At 37.8% G+C, this 18251-nt stretch overlaps 1 protein-coding gene across 4 annotated transcripts in view; it reads left to right on the top strand.

Annotated features, from left to right (window-relative positions):
* LOC106954082 (protein FAM184A-like) overlaps window positions 1-18251 on the top strand; it is a 129761-nt gene that overhangs the window by 53479 nt on the left and 58031 nt on the right. For all 4 annotated transcript variants that reach the window (XM_015043325.1, XM_015043323.1, XM_015043324.1 and 1 more), the window contains exons 3-9: window positions 139-297; window positions 1556-1795; window positions 2499-2582; window positions 3472-3723; window positions 11042-11177; window positions 12574-12755; window positions 17210-17395. In XM_015043325.1, the coding sequence (XP_014898811.1) occupies window positions 139-297; window positions 1556-1795; window positions 2499-2582; window positions 3472-3723; window positions 11042-11177; window positions 12574-12755; window positions 17210-17395 (1239 nt within the window). The remainder of the gene's footprint in view (window positions 1-138; window positions 298-1555; window positions 1796-2498; window positions 2583-3471; window positions 3724-11041; window positions 11178-12573; window positions 12756-17209; window positions 17396-18251) is intronic.

Genomic DNA, 18251 nt, shown 5'->3' with positions numbered 1-18251 from the left:
TTGCTTTTTTAATTAAGATTATACATATTTTTGTCTGTAAGCGAAATTCCCCTTCAAAAGTATGAATAGTCGGAATGGAAATTATTTTCATTCATGAAGCGATTATTTGGCTTCCTGAGTGTTTTGTGTTGGTTGCAGTTCAAGAGTAAAATCAGCGATGAGATGGACCTGAAGAAGAGGATCCAGTCTCTGGAGGAGTCCATGGAGCTGCACGAGAGGATGAAGAGGCAGGCGCTGGCCGAGTTCGAGAGCTACCGTCAGCGGGTGGAGGACATGCAGCTCTGCACCGAGGCCCAGGTAGGCGCGCGGCCTCCACCTGCTGCCAGGAAGCAGCTGTGTACGCCGGGGTCCTGCGGGCACAGCTGCGGTAATCAGCGTCACGTCAGCCTCCCAGCTTGACTGTAGCGAGTTGTTGTTGCTGTCGACAGCAGGGATCCATGCAGACATGTTGTCATTACAAATCATAGTTTGATGCCCGGCATCGTTTTGCTTTGACTGGCCAGTAACAGCTAAGCTAACATTCATAGAGGTATTAATAATATCTTGGAAAATGAAGAAACATTTCTTTATTAAAAGAGAAGTTGGATTTTGGTCAAATCTTATAAGATTTTTCACATGCTCTCACATTTTGTCACTTGATATCAACGAACTTTGATGCGTTTCATTGGGATTTCATGTGTCTGAGGAACACAGAGTAGTCCAGGACTGTGAAGTGGAGCAGAATAAATTGGTTTAGATGAACACACATTAATCTGTGCTGAATGAGAGGCACAACACAGTTTGGATGAAACCAAATTTATGCTAAGTCAGCATTTTTTCTAAAACTGAAGCTATGCTACAACAGAACCTTTAAATGCAGGTTATGTTGGCTAAAGCAAAATGTTTATTTATTTATACTAAAACTAAATTGCAGCCAAAACAAAAAAAATTAAGTTATTCTTAAAAAAATGTTTTTTGTTGCTAAAATGGGATTTATGCTAAAACAAAGTACAGAGCCTGAATTTCAGCTAAAATGAAACTTATGCAAAACAACCAACATCTGTTGTGGCTTTTTTTGCTGCTTAGCAGCGTTGGCTTTTTTTTTTTTTTTGACCAATCTAGGTCACCGTAGATTGCAGCTCCTTGATTTGCTAAATAGTTACTAATTCTGGCATATTATGCCTGCACTTCTTTTCAAAGACAAATATCTTCTTATTTAATTAGTGGAAGTTAATAATTATGCTATCTGCTTCTTTAGTCAAATAAAATGCTGCAATTAAGAGAAAATAAATGTAAATATAATTATTAGAGCTACTTTAGATTAGTGAGTTTAGACATTTGTGTTATTTGAATGTTTCAAAGCTGAAGGAGTTTAATGTTTAGAGGAGTTTACATTGTTTTGTGCTCATTTAGAGCAGAAAGGTTTGGCAGTCAGATCAGAATCCCCCAATCCAGCACATCACCGCCTGGCGTGGACCTTTTTAAAGACTCACTGGCTCGCTTTGCAACCCAGAAACCCATAAATCAATCCCCCCTTCCTTTGACGCAGCCTTTCATTTCCCGTCTCTCTTGGCAGCACACGCAGCGCGTGGTGTCCATGTCGAGGGAGGTGGAGGAGATGAGACGGTCCTTTGAGGAGAAGCTGCGGACGTTCAGCCAGGCCCAGGCTCAGTTTGAGCAGGAGAAGAAAGCGGCTCTGGAGGAGCTCAAGGCTCAGCACAGGCAGGAGATCCAGGAGCTCCTCCGCAGCCACCAGAGCCAGAATGCAAACTACAGCAAAGACCAGGAGAAACTGGGGCAGCTGCACAAAGCCGAGGTAACGCACCGCTAACTTCTGAGAAACGGCTCAACCTGCTGGCCTCGGCGTTCTGTAGGTTCCCCGTTAAACTGGAAGTTTGTGATGCGGAAGAACTCATCCGCTGCAAAAACACAAAATCTTACCAAGTATTTTTGGTTCAGTTTCTAGTGCAGATATCTTAGTTCATTGAAGTGAAACTAAATTAACTTACAGGCAACATTTCAGCAAGAAATGGGAGGTTTTTTTAAATCCATAATTCCTTAACATTGATTTAAAAAGTACTAGTTCCACCCGCAGATTATTTCACTCATAACATTGGAAAAATGTCTTAATGTTTGTAAAATAATCTGCCAGTGGATTAAGTAGTTTTTTTTATTAACTTAAATTTCCACCAGACACCAGACCAAAAATACCAGGTAAGATTATGTGTTTTTGCAGTGTAATTACTTCAAAAATTATACAGAAACGCAAAATCTTACCAAGTGTTTTTGGTTCAGTTTCAAGTTCAAATATCTTATTTTTGTCTTATTTCAAAGACACGAACTTCCCAGTGACTCTTCAGCCAGACATCAGGGCTTGTTTTAGGTCAATAGTTCCTTACTGGATGAAAAAGTCCTTGTTCCATTGGAAATAGTGACGTTTCCCAGTGAAATCCACTGTTCCAGCTTTAGGTTTACAGTTCAGATGGCAGAAACGGTTAATGAGTGTCGCTGTGCTGCAGGTGGAGTCTCTGGCGGAGCGGGTGGAGGAGCTGAAACAGGACAAGAAGAGGCTGGTGGACGAATACGAAGCCAAACTCAGCAAGGTACGGCCAGCATTGAGTCCAGCACATCATGGATGAGAGGTTTCCCCCCTGCCAAATAATAACAGTGATTCATGGGGTTAATCTCAACACGGAGATGAATTTAGTGATTCCATAATGAATCTGGCTGGAGCTGCTTCATACTAGATGATGAATCCTTCACTCAATGTACTTTTATTTGGGTTAATTTGTAGAACATTAGTAAACTGAGTTTAGCTTACCCTCCTGTTAGATCATTATGCTCTAAATTTAGTAGCTTTGTGCTTTATTGACCAAAGTAAATACGAGTTTAAAGGCCTAAACTTGGTTCATAAAATCAGATGACTGGTAAGAATGAGCTGCTAGTGAGTTTTTATTGATTTATCTAGCAAGCAATGACAGAAAACCTCTACATTTTAACAAGAGTATTTTACTACAAAAGCACTCCACGCCGATCTGGCAGTGATGATGCACACCAGATTAAACGCTTATAAAAACTTTAGATTTAAATGGTGCGTCCTAGTCAAAGATACAGAGGTGCTTTTATTACTGGCAACCAGATAAAGTGACTCACTAGAGAATTTTATTTTAAGAGGCTCAAGAATAGAATTAAGTCAATATTTCTTAATATTCATGAAAAAGTACTAATTGTAATGACAGATTATTTAAGTTGTATGTTATTACAAGTCAGTTTTCGCATATTTTAAGTGAAAAAATCTGACAATGGAATAAATATTCTCTCATCAGTATTAAGGTATTAATGATTGGCTTAAAACAAGCTCATATATCCTGCTGAGTTAGTTTTGTCCTACTTTAAGTGTACTAAGATATTTTCACTGAAACTAAACCAGAAATGCTTCGTAGTTTTTGCAGGAGTTTTACGTCTGGCTCCGTTTTCTGCTTTGTTCTCCAGGCTCAAGCGTTTTACGAACGCGAGCTGGAGGCCATGAAGCGAACCCAGCAGCTGACGGCCGACAACCTGCTGGCGTGGAAGCGGACCGAGGCCGAGCTGCGGCGGGAGTTCCAGACGCAGGAGGCGGCGCTCCAGAAAACGCTGGGGAAGCTGCGGGCCGAGCTGGCCCGCGTGACGGACGAGGCTCGGGAGAACCGCGAGAAGTCTCACAAGCTGCAGGCGGCGCTCGGCACGGCAGAGGGCTCCATCAAGGTGAGTGGGACGGACGCAACATGGAGGCGGTTTCCATGGTTTCACCTCCTGTGGCCATTTATGGACCAGCAGGGATGTTGGGCTGGTGCCAGGATTTAGTTTTCCTCCAAACATGGAAAATATGAAGCGAAAGAGACGAGAGAAATGTTTACCGTCCATCATCCATCCACCGATAAGCTTTTTCATCCATCCAACACAATTTCATATTTATTTATCAATCCTTTGTAACAGCTTGTTTACCCTTAACTAACTTCTATAATGAAAGTAAGTTAATCTATAAGATGCAGATCTATATGTGATCAAATCTGACAAGTTGCTACTGAACTAAAATAAACTCAAACTTCTAACAGGTGCAAAGTGTCGGCTGCTCTAATTTATCCGACACTCTCTAATCGTCCCTCCAGGAGCGTTTAAGTATCTGGCAGTTTTGGATTCAAGGCGGCCTTTAGTTTTATTTCCACAGGTTAATGCTTCTGGTCCAAACAGCGCAGCAGCAGGCACAGAAAGTTATTAACTTGAAGCTTTTACAACTGAATGCAGCTGTTTCCCTCCATGCTGGAGCCTAAAGGAGAACAAAAAAACAGCTGGTGCTTCCACTAGCAGCTCAGTGGAAACTACATATAAACTAATGTGCATTTTTTCATGTATTATGACTAAAATACCACATGACATTATCATGATAATTGCACAACAGTTGAAAACAAATACAGAAAGAATACATAATATAATCTAAAGCAGTACCTCAAGTATTCCCAGTCTGCTAAATATTAATACAAATTTAGCAATAATAAAATATTTACAAAAATAGTTATTTTTAGTATTGTGGAAAGGTGTTAGATTTACATACGAGACTGTCTGACATTAACAGTAATAAAATGTTTTTAAAATGCTGAATTTATTGATTAATGTTCTAATAAATTTATGTTTTTATATATTGTTTATTACTATGCTTAATGTGCTCCTGTTTATTGTTTGAATTACAGTTATTGGTGGAAAGGAAAAAGAGGAAATGGAACTGCTGTGTCTTCACCCCCTTCAAAATAAGAGCATGAATGTAAAAGTCTGAGTATTTGAAGAGTTTGAATTTGACAGTCGATAATCAAAACTTCAACACAGCTTGGAACTTTATTTATAATAGTCCTTAAATCTAAAACCAGAATCAGTTCTATACTAATTTACTAAAGCACTACTTAGAAAAGCACTAATGCATTTACTAACTTAGTGCTTTACCAAGTTCTTAGTGCTAATTTAATTAATATTCATTAATTAATTGGTACTAATTGGCATTAAATGAGTGCTAATTAGTAAAGCATAGTTTTGTGATTACCAACTTAGTGCTTTACTAATTTACTAAACTGGACTAATTTAGTAAATGTGTCTAATTTTAAAGTAAATTCGTGCTTTAGAATTTAGGGGAAGCTACTTTTTAAAAATATTTTTAAAGTTAGCATAAGCGCTAATCAAAGAAAAATTGCTTTGCTACTAGCAAGTTAGCAGATTAGCATGAATGTTCCTAGGACTTAATAACAGCAACTAACAATTTAAACCATATTGTTGGTTTTATAAAATTTAAAAGGTTATGAAGCAAATGATAAACACACTCAGTGTTTTCTCTCCAACTCTTCTGTTTAATCAAACAACTTCAACCTGACAATATGTTTCCATTCTGATGCCTTCAAGCTAAATTTGGATAAATATTACTGTCTTCAGCACAATCAGATTAAATCGTGTAAGAACCAGCTGCATGATTGTTTGGTGAGGATTTGTTCCTGCTTCCAGAGTTTTGATGTCTTTAAGGTCTTTTGAGGGGATTCCCCACTGAAAGTAAAGCTGACAAGAGCTTCAGGGGAATCGGTGAAGTGGGTCTGGTTTGTCTGAAGTCTGATTACACAGAAGGCGGTAAGAGGTCCTCCCTTTGCAGAGTTACCAAGAATAAGATCAAGGTCAGCAGAAACTGCTGTGCCTCGGGTTATTAGTTTCATTTAATTATCAGCGCAATTAACCGTAACCCAGATAAAGGAGAGTCAACAAAGCAGAAAGCTTGAAACTGACTTTACTTGATAGAAACACATCTGATTCTTTCACACATTGAGTGTTTGGTGGGTTAATATCTGAATAATCTCTAAATAAAACTGTGAGCAGGTCTCTCCATCCTTCAGTTACATGGTTGGGAAATAATAGATTTATATTTAATCTTCAGTTTAAGTGTTTTAATATGTGGATGAGGAGCATTTTATTCCTTCATTAAGATTCAAGGTTCCTTTACTTTTCCACGTTATCACGTTACAAACACAAACTTCAGCCTATTTTACCAGGTTTTTTTAGCAATAAGTGAAATGGTGTCACATGAGAAAGTGTTATTCTGTTGTAATGACAATAAACCTAAACTACAGATTCACTGATTCAGTGACGTCTGATCACAAAAAAGCTAAATATTAACTTAAATTCACATTTTTATCAGCAAAAATAATGAAAACCATCTGTCATTTTCATTCCACTTCACTTCTATGCTGCACTTTGTGTTGGTCTGTAAACTTCTAATAAAATCCATTAAAGTTTGCTGTATGAATATTTTGAAGGCCAGTGTAGATGCAAGAAGCATAAATATGGAAAAAACTCATCAGGCATCAACTGAACCCCAACTTTAAACAATGTTTTCCTGTTCTCAGCTTACCGCTCCAGTGTTCTGTCTTCCTCCTTTAGCTCATGATGAAGTGGGCAAATCTTCAGAGAAATGCAAGCAAATGATCGCTCGGAGTAACTCAGACAGACGTAATTAATGGCTGACTGTTCACAAGCTACTGCGGGAACGTGCTTGCCAAAAATTACAAATTTTCCCCAGAGTGAAATACACCAGTGATGCTGTGCTAAATTGCTGCTGTCACCGTCTTCGGACTAAATATTTCGCTCTCGAGAAAAGCTGGTCCAAGTTGGCTGACAGAGGCTTTTCCCCGCAAGACAAAAGCAATTAATCATGAGTTTTTGAATTTAAATGTTAAAATCAGAGAGGTTCTGTGGGGGCTTTGGGTGAGGCTGAACTTAACTCCGTCTATTTGGATTAAATGGTAAAAACTAAAGAACACCTGAAGTTTGACTTCAGGCAGTTTTCTCACCTCAGGAGGTTTCATCCGTACATTTCCATTCAGGGATTTTACTTCTTACACCTGAAGCTTCAGTATTTATATCGTCACTGAAAACACTTTTATTAAGGCTGCAACTAACTGTTATTTTATTGATCAATTATTCTGACGATTACTCGATTAATCAGATATTTTTAAAATCTGATTCATTCTAAATCCTCAAAATGTGCAGCTTATTTTATTCCAGATATGCATTTCTAATACTGCATTTAATATGGTTAAGGTGTTAAAAAATCTGCACAATGTGCCACTTTTAGAACCGATTAATCAATGAATCAATAGAATAATCGATTACTAATTAACTGAGAACATATCCTAATTGAAGTGCAAAAACGCTTGGAATGACTCATTTTGTCTCGAAACTAACATTCAAGTAACTTTTCAACTTGTTTTAAGTCAATAATTTATTAATACTCATAAAAAAATGTCTGGTTCCACTGGCAGATTATTTCACATTTTTACCATGTTTCATTATTAAAACAGAAAAACAAACAAAGCCATAACGAATCGACAGCAGGAGCCACATTTAAGGTGTAAAGGTTGATGAATCCTGATTGTTTCTTTCCCTGCGTCGGTTTGTTTCCACTTCACCTCCAAGCAGGTTTACTCCTAAAACTCGTCTTTATGCCGTCTCATCCTCTTGTTCTGCTTGCTTTCCACAAAACGGAGCAGGGTTTTAGTCAACAGAGGAGCTATTTTTGTGAGCCCTTTAAAGATTTGCTGGCTCAGTAGGCTCAAATGAGCATGGAGAGAAGAGAAAAGAGACGCAGGCCGGATTTTAGGCCTTTTTGGATCCAAGAGGAAGGAAACCGAGGATCGATGTGGCATTAAGCAACTTTATGTTTCTCTTTGAGCACAAAGGTTGTGAAAGGACAAAGGGATTTACTGCAGGACTAAGAGAAGGATGGTGTTTAATTAAACTAACTGCAGGCATCAGCTTTTTAACTAAGCAAATAACTAAAGGATACCTGAAGCGTTGCAGAAGAATCAAAAGGCTTGTTGCTGTTTGAGGTGAAGCAACCAGGCCTGAAACAACAAAAGATGTAATAAAGTCCAGATACATCCGAGTTCAGCTCTATAAGCGTTCATCCCTTCATGCATAAAACGAGTCACTTTATCCAGTTTAGAAACACACATTCAAACTAGTTTTTAGTTCATTTGAACTCACTTTTTGTTCAAAATGGACATAGATTAAAACAAAGTATTCATCTTTTACCAATCATACTTTCCAGTGTCTATTAAATTTCACTTTAAATAGTAACAGCTTTTACCTGTTGCCACCCAAACTGCTTTGAATTGGTTTATTAAACTAAATATAGCAAACATTTTCAGAGAAAGTGACCCAAATGCTGTTATTGTTGCTGAAAATAGTAAGATTTTATTTTAAAAACCTGCATTGGCTGAACAATCACCTTAACACAAGAGCTTTACATGTGCTATCATTCAGAGACTAAATTTACACCATGACAAGTGGAAAAACTTCCAAGAAGTCAGAAATCTGGTAAAAAAAACCATTATGTCCAATTTATAAAAACTTTTAAAGAAAAACTATTTATATTAAAATGCTTATAACTGCCCATTTTAAGAGTAAAAACAACAAACTGCATTAAAGTAGAAAACCGTCTTGGCATCATAGCAGAAGCTAATATTCACTGTATTTCCAATCTTTGGCATCAGCCAATCGGCACCAAGGGGGAAAAAATGCTGCTCCTCTATTGGCTGCCTTTCAGCGTCCAAAGCTGCATTTCCTTTAAACATTTTAGACAATCTGAACGAAAAGCCAGGAGGTGGAACAGTTTAAAGTTACGTTGTACAGCCAGGGCTCTGCTGTAATAAACTGTGATTTTCCTAAGAGTTTTCAGACCGGGGCTTCGTAACAGATAATGGATGCCTGTTTCAAACAGTACGTCTGGTATCAATCCATAAATCTGTAGTAGATTTCTTCTACAAATCTTGTAGAGATTATAGAAACCAGTACTTGACCAGATTCCCTCCAAACCTGGAGTTAGAAATTCACCAAAATCAAACCGACTCCATTTCTGTCTGGATGTTTCACCCAGCAAAACTCACCACAGAAATGTGACAATAAACATTTAAAAAAACAATTTTTTTTTTTTTTTTTTGTGGCTCACATGTGAACTCTTGCAGGGAGAAGCTGCAGCTACGTTCGTCATCTCAAACGGAGGACAGCTTGCTCACACTCCTGCACCCAGGAAGTGTAATTGGTGTGACTCCTCAGTGGGTCTCGTCATTCTGGGGCTCCTTTGTCTTAGCCGCGGCTGTGGTAATTAGCTTTTAGGCAGGCTGCTTGGCGCGACTCGGAGATGTGAAATTACCTCTCATGAGTTTCTGAGTCGCATAACTTCTACGCTGCATGCGTGTCGATTTGCATTGTTCCCTGAAGTCTGCTCCTTATTAATTGAACAGCAGTTGGGATTTAAATCCCTGATCCTCGGTATTAAAAATATGCCAGCAATATGTTTTGTTCTGTAAGCTGAAAACGGCTGAAATGATTCGTCGTGTTAATCGTGATTGATCAGTTGTTGAAACAATTATCAGCCAATTTAGTAATTGATTAATCGTTAACTCTAAAAAAGGGAATTTGCTGAAAAAAATGGCATATTTAAAGCAGTAATTAGCCAAAATTGTACAATACACACACATTTCGACTTAATTTTAAAACACCTTTTTGTGTAAATATGTTTTCCAGTTTTAGTTTAATTTTGTTCAAAGTCACTGAAGGAAGGCTATGTTGTTGCATTTTCAGCTATATAATGAAAGAAATCATCGTTGCGTAATAAAAAGCTAAAGAGGTTTGATGAAAAACTGCACATTGTGCCATTTTATTTTAATTTGACTGTCAGAATAATCAAAAGAATAATAGATTAGTAACCTAATCATTAGTTGCATCCCTGGTCTGTTGTGTTTATAATACAACTTTTCACCGATATTGTTTTTAAATAATCATGTGGATTAGATGAACAGGCTGTTTCCTTCATTTCTGGAGCTGCAGGATTTAATTTGCTCCTGCTAATCGTCACAGATGTCTGTGGAGGTATCGGGAGCAAAATGTAGGCTCGCAGGCAGGAGCCAGATGGATAGGAGACAAATGCAAGTTTATTTATTTACAAACGGAACAAAATGAATCTGCTCCTATAAATAACAGATGGTTCTGGCAGCTAAAAGTTGATGCAGGAAATGCAGCAAACAGAACGTGACACAAAATGAGCCGAGCAGAAGAATGAATGGAAGAAACGAGCTGATGTCGTGTCACAAAATAAACTTTGATTTAATGTTTAAATTACTTCCTGGTTGAGTGTTAATACTCAGCTCTAAGGACGTCAACATCAAATCTGAATTTGGATCCTAAAGTTAATATCAGTAAAAATCCGTTCTTTACCTTAACTCATGTTTTGAGTGTTTTCTATCTCCTCTCCAGCAGAAGTTTACATTTAAAACTTTTTAAGACAGTAAGTTTTAAACATTTTAAGACTCACTGTCTTAAATGCTTCATTTTCATAATGAAAATTAAGTGAGCTCACAATTATGCATGAAAAAATGCATTGATCTGCTGATTTTGCATGAATTCCCGTGATTGAGGAATATCGCAAAAAACTGCGATACAAGTCTTGAATTTAATTCACAATGGTCTTAAAGAGGTTTTAACAAGTTTTAAATGTACTTTTGTGTAATGATACAAGTCCTAAATTTTACTCAGAATGGTTTTAGAGGTCTTAAAAGGTCTTAAATGTATGTTTCTATCACAATACAGGTCTTAAATTTAATTCACAATGGTCTTAGAAATGTCTTGGCAAGTTTTAAAAGTACATTTCTGTTGCGATACATGTTAAGTTTAACTCATAATGGTCTTAAAGAGGTCTTAAAACATCTTAAATATACATTACCATTGTGATACAGGTCTTAAATTTGATTCATAGTGGTCTTAAAGAGGTCTTTAAAAGTCTTAAACTTGAGTTTGTGAAACCCTGGGTGAGATTTTTGCACTAATAGATAATTAGTTGATCAATATACCCACATTGGAGGAATAAAAGCTTCATCCTTTCTCTGGAAATTACACCAGAAGACAAGAGTTGTCGAAGGCAGCCCTGTCTTTTATTTTCTATTTTAAGTCATCTGCACCGTTTAAGTTTTCTTGCATTGTTTTGACTCTTCTCCAGGACTTAACCAAGCAGCTGGATGAAGTGACCCAGAACTCCGAGATCATAGAGATCCGTCAGAAAGAGGCAGAGTGTGAGCTGGAGGCAGCCAGAGACCGGGTTCAGCAGCAGGCCACGGAAATACTCCTCAAAGCCAGTAAGAACCTAAACGTCATCCCCTCTCCTCGCTTCTCGTCACGCTGGCAGTCGCAGAAACTCATCAGACATCAACTAACAGCTCCTCTTGTCTCGTCTGAGGCATCTCAGCCCAAACGTTTTAAAGTTATGGCTGCATATCAAAGCTAATGGCGTTCCCTGTCCCTAAAAGGCAGTGGGGCTCTGCACTTTGAGTCGATCCAGTTTAAGCAACACAATCTAATTTAACAACTCGTCTATGATTTTCTCTTTTGCTGCAACTATATTGTAAAAACATTACAGTCTGATGCATGTGAGCCGTCTGAGCTTGTTAGAGCAGAATAACATTCGCCTCATTAGCGTCATGAGCTCCTAAAGTCTGATTAGAAAAATGTTTTTCCGCCAAAGCTGCTCGGGATCCGGCCGGCGACTGGAGCTCAGAGGGCACATGGAGGGCGTTTTACAGAGAAAGACACATTCTCTCAAATTTTATATGAAATGTTGAAGCTGGTTTGTTGAAATGTGGCCAGTAAAGGATGATTGGGTTATTTGGTTAAATGCAGGAAACTCTGCAGGCTGTAATTGAGTGCGTTTTCCAACCTGCCATGTTTAGTTTGTTTTAATCAAACTCCAGTCCGTTTGCCTTGAAAGTTTGTTTGGTTTGCGGAGGAGTGAATTCGCAATTAAACTCTGATGCAAACTCAAAATATTGTATAAAATAAGTGTTAAAATGAAAAATCTTCAGAATGTGCCCATTTTCTTGTTTTATTAATCAATAAATCACCAAAATAGAATGATCAATTCTTAAAATAACGATTAGCTATATAAAATGTTTATTTTCTTATTTGAAAATAGTTAATTAATTATGGTTTTTTGCATTTCCTTTTTTTACGTCTTTAATATTGTGTACAAAAACAGTTTAAGTGGTTAAATAAAAAAATCTGCAAAATGTTCACATTTTTTTATTCAGTTAATTGATTAATTGTCAGAATAGAATAATCGATTCCTAAAATAATTGTCAGCTTTATAAAATGCTTATTTTTTTATTTGAAAACAGTAGTTAATTATTAGGGGGAGGGAGGTTGCATTAAAATTATTACATAAAATAAGCTTACATGGTTAAACAAAAATCTGAAGAAAATTTTTAAATGTGATCGTCACTATAGAATAATCGTTAACGATGTTTTTCTTTTTAGGAATGTCTATTTTCTTATTTAAAAGCATTTAATTATTAGGGTTTTTTTGTTTTTGTAATTAACAGGCTTTTTTTACATCATTTTAGTGTTGTATAAAATAAAATTAAGTGGTTAAAAGTAAAATCTGCAGAATTTTATCCAGTTAATCGTCAGAACATAATAATTGATTCCTAAAATAATCGTGTGTTATGTAGCTGTGTTGATCTGTAACATTTCTCTCAGGCCAGATAAGCAGCCTGCAGGCCACCCAGATGACCCAGGAAGCCGCCATCAGGGACCTGGACAACGAGCGCAGCCGCCTGAAGGACAAGGTGCTGCGGATGGAGGAAGAGAGGGAGGCCCTGCAGAGCCAGAGCAAAGCGCTGGAAGAACGACACAAACAGCAGATCCAGTCCCTGGAGAAGGTCTGTGTGTTTGCTTAGTATTCATGCAAGGCTGGAAGTTACTGTTATGAATAACTAGAAGCTGATCAGGATGCTGAGGCTGAGCCGTTCTGCAGACTGTAGGGAAGCTGAACAACAGTCAGCATGTTGCTGTTTGAATGCAGACAGAGCTGTATCAGATTAATTCTGCTACTGTATGCTAATAGGATGAGGATGCAGTGTGACAGCAGCTCAGTTTGATGGGAATCAACATAATCTCTGAAACATTCAGCAGAATAAATTCACTTTTTACTTATAGGTTCCTCAGCTGAGCGAGGCTAGCTAGCTACTTAGTGAGAGGAGGAGGTAAAGAACCTCCTGGATGGATGGATGGATGGATGGATGGATGGATGGATGGATGGATGGATGGATGGATGGATGAATTTTCATGTCTTGGGTTGAATGAATTGAACTTTATCATTGTGGTGAAACCAGGTTAGATTTACTTTTTGTGTAAAATATTTTAGTAGCTTCATGTTCTTCTAACTCTGGTGTCCATTTCATTTTTTTAATCCTATTTATTTATATTTGTTTTACAAAAGTGTAATTCATTCAGCCGTGTTTAAATTACTATCTGTTCTCTCAGTTTACATTCACTCTCTTTCTTTGCTAAGATTTACTTCCAATATTAGGTCTGTTGCAGATAAACTGTAGTAATTTTCTGCAATGTTGAATTCAATGCAACAAAAGTTCAAACTGTTTGGCTGCGAAGCCTGTCGATCACAGCTTTAAACAAACTGCGGAGCGAAAACAAAACAGGCTTTTTAAAAACAAAAAGCCTTAAAGGTCAGATGATTTGTGGAACAGTTTAGTCAGCCGGCCAAGCGCAGCAGACAGTAAATGTCAAGTGTTGCAGCTTCATGTGTGTTTTCCCATCCTTTTATCTCTGACATTTGTGCAGCGTAATCCTCTGGGAGCTGGGAGAGGTCTCCCACTGGCTGCAGCTGCTGTGAATTTCAATGCTTTCCCCAGGAAAACGGAGGATCAGCTAAACTTTACTACACTTTTCTGTCAGAGTGGCCTCCGAGGCCCACGGCTGTGGTGAATAACTGGATGTTTGCAAAGAAAATGTAAAGATATCTCAAGTTTAAGTGTAGGATTGGAGCATTTTTATTATCTGAAAGAAATAAACTGCTCATTTTGAGGATGTAGAAAAGTCTGTCCTGCATGTTTTAGATGTTTTCCAACAATTATTTACTTATCTGATTAATCGATTAATCGGATAAAAAAATCAGCTGATTCTACAGATTTTTTTATTTAACCACTGTAGCCTTTTTATGCAATATTAGAAATACATTAAAAGATGCAAGGAAACAAATAATTACATTTATTTTTCAAACTCAGAAATTAACATTTTATTGCCTAAAATGCACAAACACAATTTCTTTAGTGAAAACCCGATCATTTGTAGCGAAGGAAATACTTCTAACATCAACATATTAAAGTCAAAAATTTTTTGCTTTACTTAATATCTATACAGTTTAGAGCTGATCTGTTATTTTATTGATTAACTGATCGATAATTGGACTGTAAAATGTGTTTAATAGAAGATGTTTTTAACAGAACCAGGTGAAGGTAAAACAGCCATTTGAGAAGTTCTGTGTTAAACAGATTTACAGACAAAGAAGAAATATTTTGATCTTAATGCAAAATGTTTATATTTTTGTACAGTTTTGGTCTAATTGCTTATTGGAGTACGTTATTATTTCAGCAAATGTTTTGAGACTGTACACTCCAGTTAACAATCTGTTACTAAATTAGTGGACGATTATTTCAATAATCGATTAATCACGATTAATCATTTCAGCCATAGTTTTAAAAGTTTCAGTCTCTATCAGAAAAACAAACAAAAAACAGGGAGATGAATGTAAATATGTATTGTGTTTACAGGAATTCGTTAATTGATTTACAGGCTGAAAATGGTGAAACTTTTGGCTCCTTATCTGATTTTTTACAAATCAAACTGGATTATTTTGATCTGTCTGTACGTCTCTCAGCTGTTTATTGTAAAAATGATGTAAATTGTGGATTTAGTTTTTGCTTCTTTTTCTCTAGATTTGTATTCTCCATTTTCTTGCCTTACTGTTGAATCTTTGTGGTTAACTTTTTTTTGTTTCTGAGTTCTCTGCTTGTCTTCTTTCAAAAAAAAAAAGCCAACTAAGCGCCCAGGAAGTTCAGGCTTTGTTGTTGCATCAAACAGAGCAGAGTTTCCCTCCTCGTCTTTGTTGCCTTCTGACCCCACAGCAGTTTGGCTCAGTTTGGCTAATTTCTCATCCCATTATCAAAGCAGCTCTCTGCTTAGGAAAATAAAACTGGCTGTCATGAATTAGTTCTCGGTTATCTGTAGAGATACAAACCTGTTTTTACCTTCTGAAAATCTCTGCCTTTACATTTGCAGCTTTTATTTTGTAGGATGATGTTGATGTCTTGCATAAGTTGCATTGATAACTTTTAATGTGACTTTTTATGCTTTAAGTCTTGTCATCAACACAAGACTTTCCTTAATTTCAGAATAGCTGAAAATCTAATTTTGAGAGTTAAAATATAAACCTGGCGGTCTGACTGAATCTGAACAGATGTGCTGATTTTAAGATTAACAGATTTTCGTTTTCTGTCCTCTGTCAGCTGAGCTGAAGGACATCATGTCCTGCTTGTGGCCTTTTTGGCAAGATTAAGCCAATTAAATTTTCCATTTTCCGCCATGCAATGAGAAAAACAGCTGCTTCTCTGATTAGCTCCAAATTGTATGGCCTACAGGTTACATTTTCCCCTCAGTTTCTTTTTTTTTTTTTTTTAGCTGCTATTCATAATGTATCCGTTTTACTGACAAATTGGGTTTGGGCTGTTGCTGGGTAAAGGCTGTGCTTGTTCCTGCCTCTGTGCTTTTTGTCCATTTTGGTTGTACTGGGTGCTTAGCAACAACTTTTAATCAGTACCTTTTCATGTTATCCCTCTGTGGAGTGCATTTAGATTTTTCTGCCAGCCGTATGTAAGAGTCATTACAAACTAAAGTCAAAATTCTCACTAACGTTGGGAAATCTTGTAAGTTGTGAAGGCAAACAGGACCCAGGTTCTCACACCGCCTCATATCTTCCTTTCTTCTAAACATGAGAGGTTTCTGGCCTCCTCCATCAGTTTCAGTCTCCAAACTCCATCAGCTTATAAACAGCTTTAGGGCAGGGAGGGGCATTTATTGTATCGTTTATTGTCAGTTACCTTAAAAAATGTAATAAATGATCATTTTTGTCATTCTCACAGTAGTACCTCAACATGTCATGATAAAACTTAAGTCCATACCACCCACCTCTACTCAACATGCATTCTTAACAAGTCTTAAATTAATTTATACACAATTAAGGCCATAAAATGTGTGAAATTAATTTTTAAAAATAAACTTTTATTTGGCCTTAAATACGTTAATCTTAAATTTTGTCGTGACTTTTTTTAACTTGTGTATTTATATCTTGTGAAATTGTTCTGTCTGGCAGTTTGAACCGTCCAGACATTTTCACTGTGTTCTGACTCAATGCGGCTGAGGCTACTGCTAACTAGCTGCTAACATACCCTTGCTAGCTAGCTAGCGAGTGTCATGGACCAGTTGGCTGGACGATGTTTGATTTCTCCACTGGCTTAGTTCTGTCACCAACCGATATGAGGCAAGGTGCATTCTGGGCAAGAAGATCTTCACTGTGTTGTGGTGCAAAGCCGTTCAGTGACTTATAAACTAACAGTAGTATCTTAAAGTCTATTCTCTGAGCTACAGGGAGCCAGTGTAGGGATTTTAGAACTGGTGTGATGTGCTCCATCTTCCTGGTTTTAGTCAGAACACGAGCAGCAGCGTCTGGATCAGCTGCAGCTGACTGTGGTAATCAATGCAACATGGATGAGTTTCTCTAGATTTTGCTGTGACATTAGTCCTGTAATCTGGGAATGTTCTTCAAGTGATAGAAGGCCGACTTTGTGACTATCTTTATGTGACTCTGAAGGTTCAGGTCTGAGTCCATCAGTAACACAGATTTCAGGCTTGATTGCTGGTTTCCAGCTGTAATAACCAGATTTTCCCCCAGTATTATTAACCCTGGTGAACCACCAGGCTAAGGTGGCAATTATAATTTAGTAATAATTATAATTATTATATTTTCAAATTTCCTGTGAACTTTAAACATTTTTAACTCATAAACTTGGCAGGCGCTGGATGAATGATGGTCCCAGCGCACCGACCACCGGGCTTGGCGAGTTTTCTGAGGGGAACCCTGAACAACTGACTTTCTTTAATTTTAAAGATCGTTCATTTTATCCAGAGATAAAATGTTCAGCTTTGTTTTTTGTTTGAGATAGAGAAGGCATGAACACAAACAGAATCAATATGGTGCTGGTCAGAGAGACGGCCTCCGATCTGCTTAAATCTGTTCATTGTGCCTTGTTGTGTTCCTCAGACCCTGCATGAAGAGAAAACATCCCACGAGAAGGACATGAGGAGCGTGCAAGCTCACTACGAGGAAGAGGCCAGCCAGATGAAGGACAGCCAGGCCCGCGCTTTGGAGGAAGTGGCCAAGAAGCACCGTGTGACCCTGGAGAACACGCTAACCACCGCGGAGAAGGACAAGAACCGCCTGCTGGCTGTGAGTCCTCACACCGTCACACACCAGCAGGCTGACATTCACTCCTCCTCAAGGTGAAGTTACAGCGCAGAGCCAGGGAGAATCTTAAAGCGACAGCCGCGTCGTCTTCTAAATATGTTTAACCTGAACAGACAGATAATCAAGAGTGACTCAGAGAAAATACAAGCTGTCAGTCCGTCTGCTTTCTGCTGCCACTGTCTGCCAAAAGATCTGCTCCTGTCACACAATTCAGTCTGTTGATGCTGGATCTGTTTATAACTGAGTGGCTTTGTCTGCTCGGGATCAGAAGCAGCAGCTGGTGAATCCAGAGAGGCAGCAGAGGCAGCTAAGAAACTAACCGGGTTAAAGCAGAAAACTAACAGGGTTAAAGCAGAAAACTAACAGGGTTAAAACAGAAAACTAACAAGGTTAAAGCAGATAACTAACAGGGTTACAATAAAAACCTAACCTGGTTAAAGCAGAAAACTAACAGGGTTAAAACAGAAAACTAACAGGGTTAAAGCAGAAAACTAACAGGGTTACAATAAAAACCTAACCTGGTTAAAGCAGAAAACTAACAGGGTTAAAGTAGAAAACTAACAGGTTTACAATAAAAACCTAACCTGATTAAAGCAGAAAACTAACAGGGTTAAAGTAGAAAACTAACAGGTTTACAATAAAAACCTAACCTGGTTAAAGTAGAAAACTAACAGGGTTAAAGCAGAAAACTAACAGGGTTAAAACAAAAACCTAACCTGGTTAAAGTAGAAAACTAACAGGGTTAAAGTAGAAAACTAACAGGGTTAAAACAGAAAACTAACAGGGTTAAAGCAGAAAACTAACAGGGTTAAAGTAGAAAACTAACAGGGTTAAAACA

Source organism: Poecilia latipinna, unplaced genomic scaffold, assembly GCF_001443285.1.
Source record: "Poecilia latipinna isolate Pla-1442-1.1 unplaced genomic scaffold, P_latipinna-1.0 Scaffold625, whole genome shotgun sequence".
NCBI lineage: Eukaryota > Metazoa > Chordata > Actinopteri > Cyprinodontiformes > Poeciliidae > Poecilia > Poecilia latipinna.
This window is presented reverse-complemented; position numbering and strand designations above follow the sequence as displayed.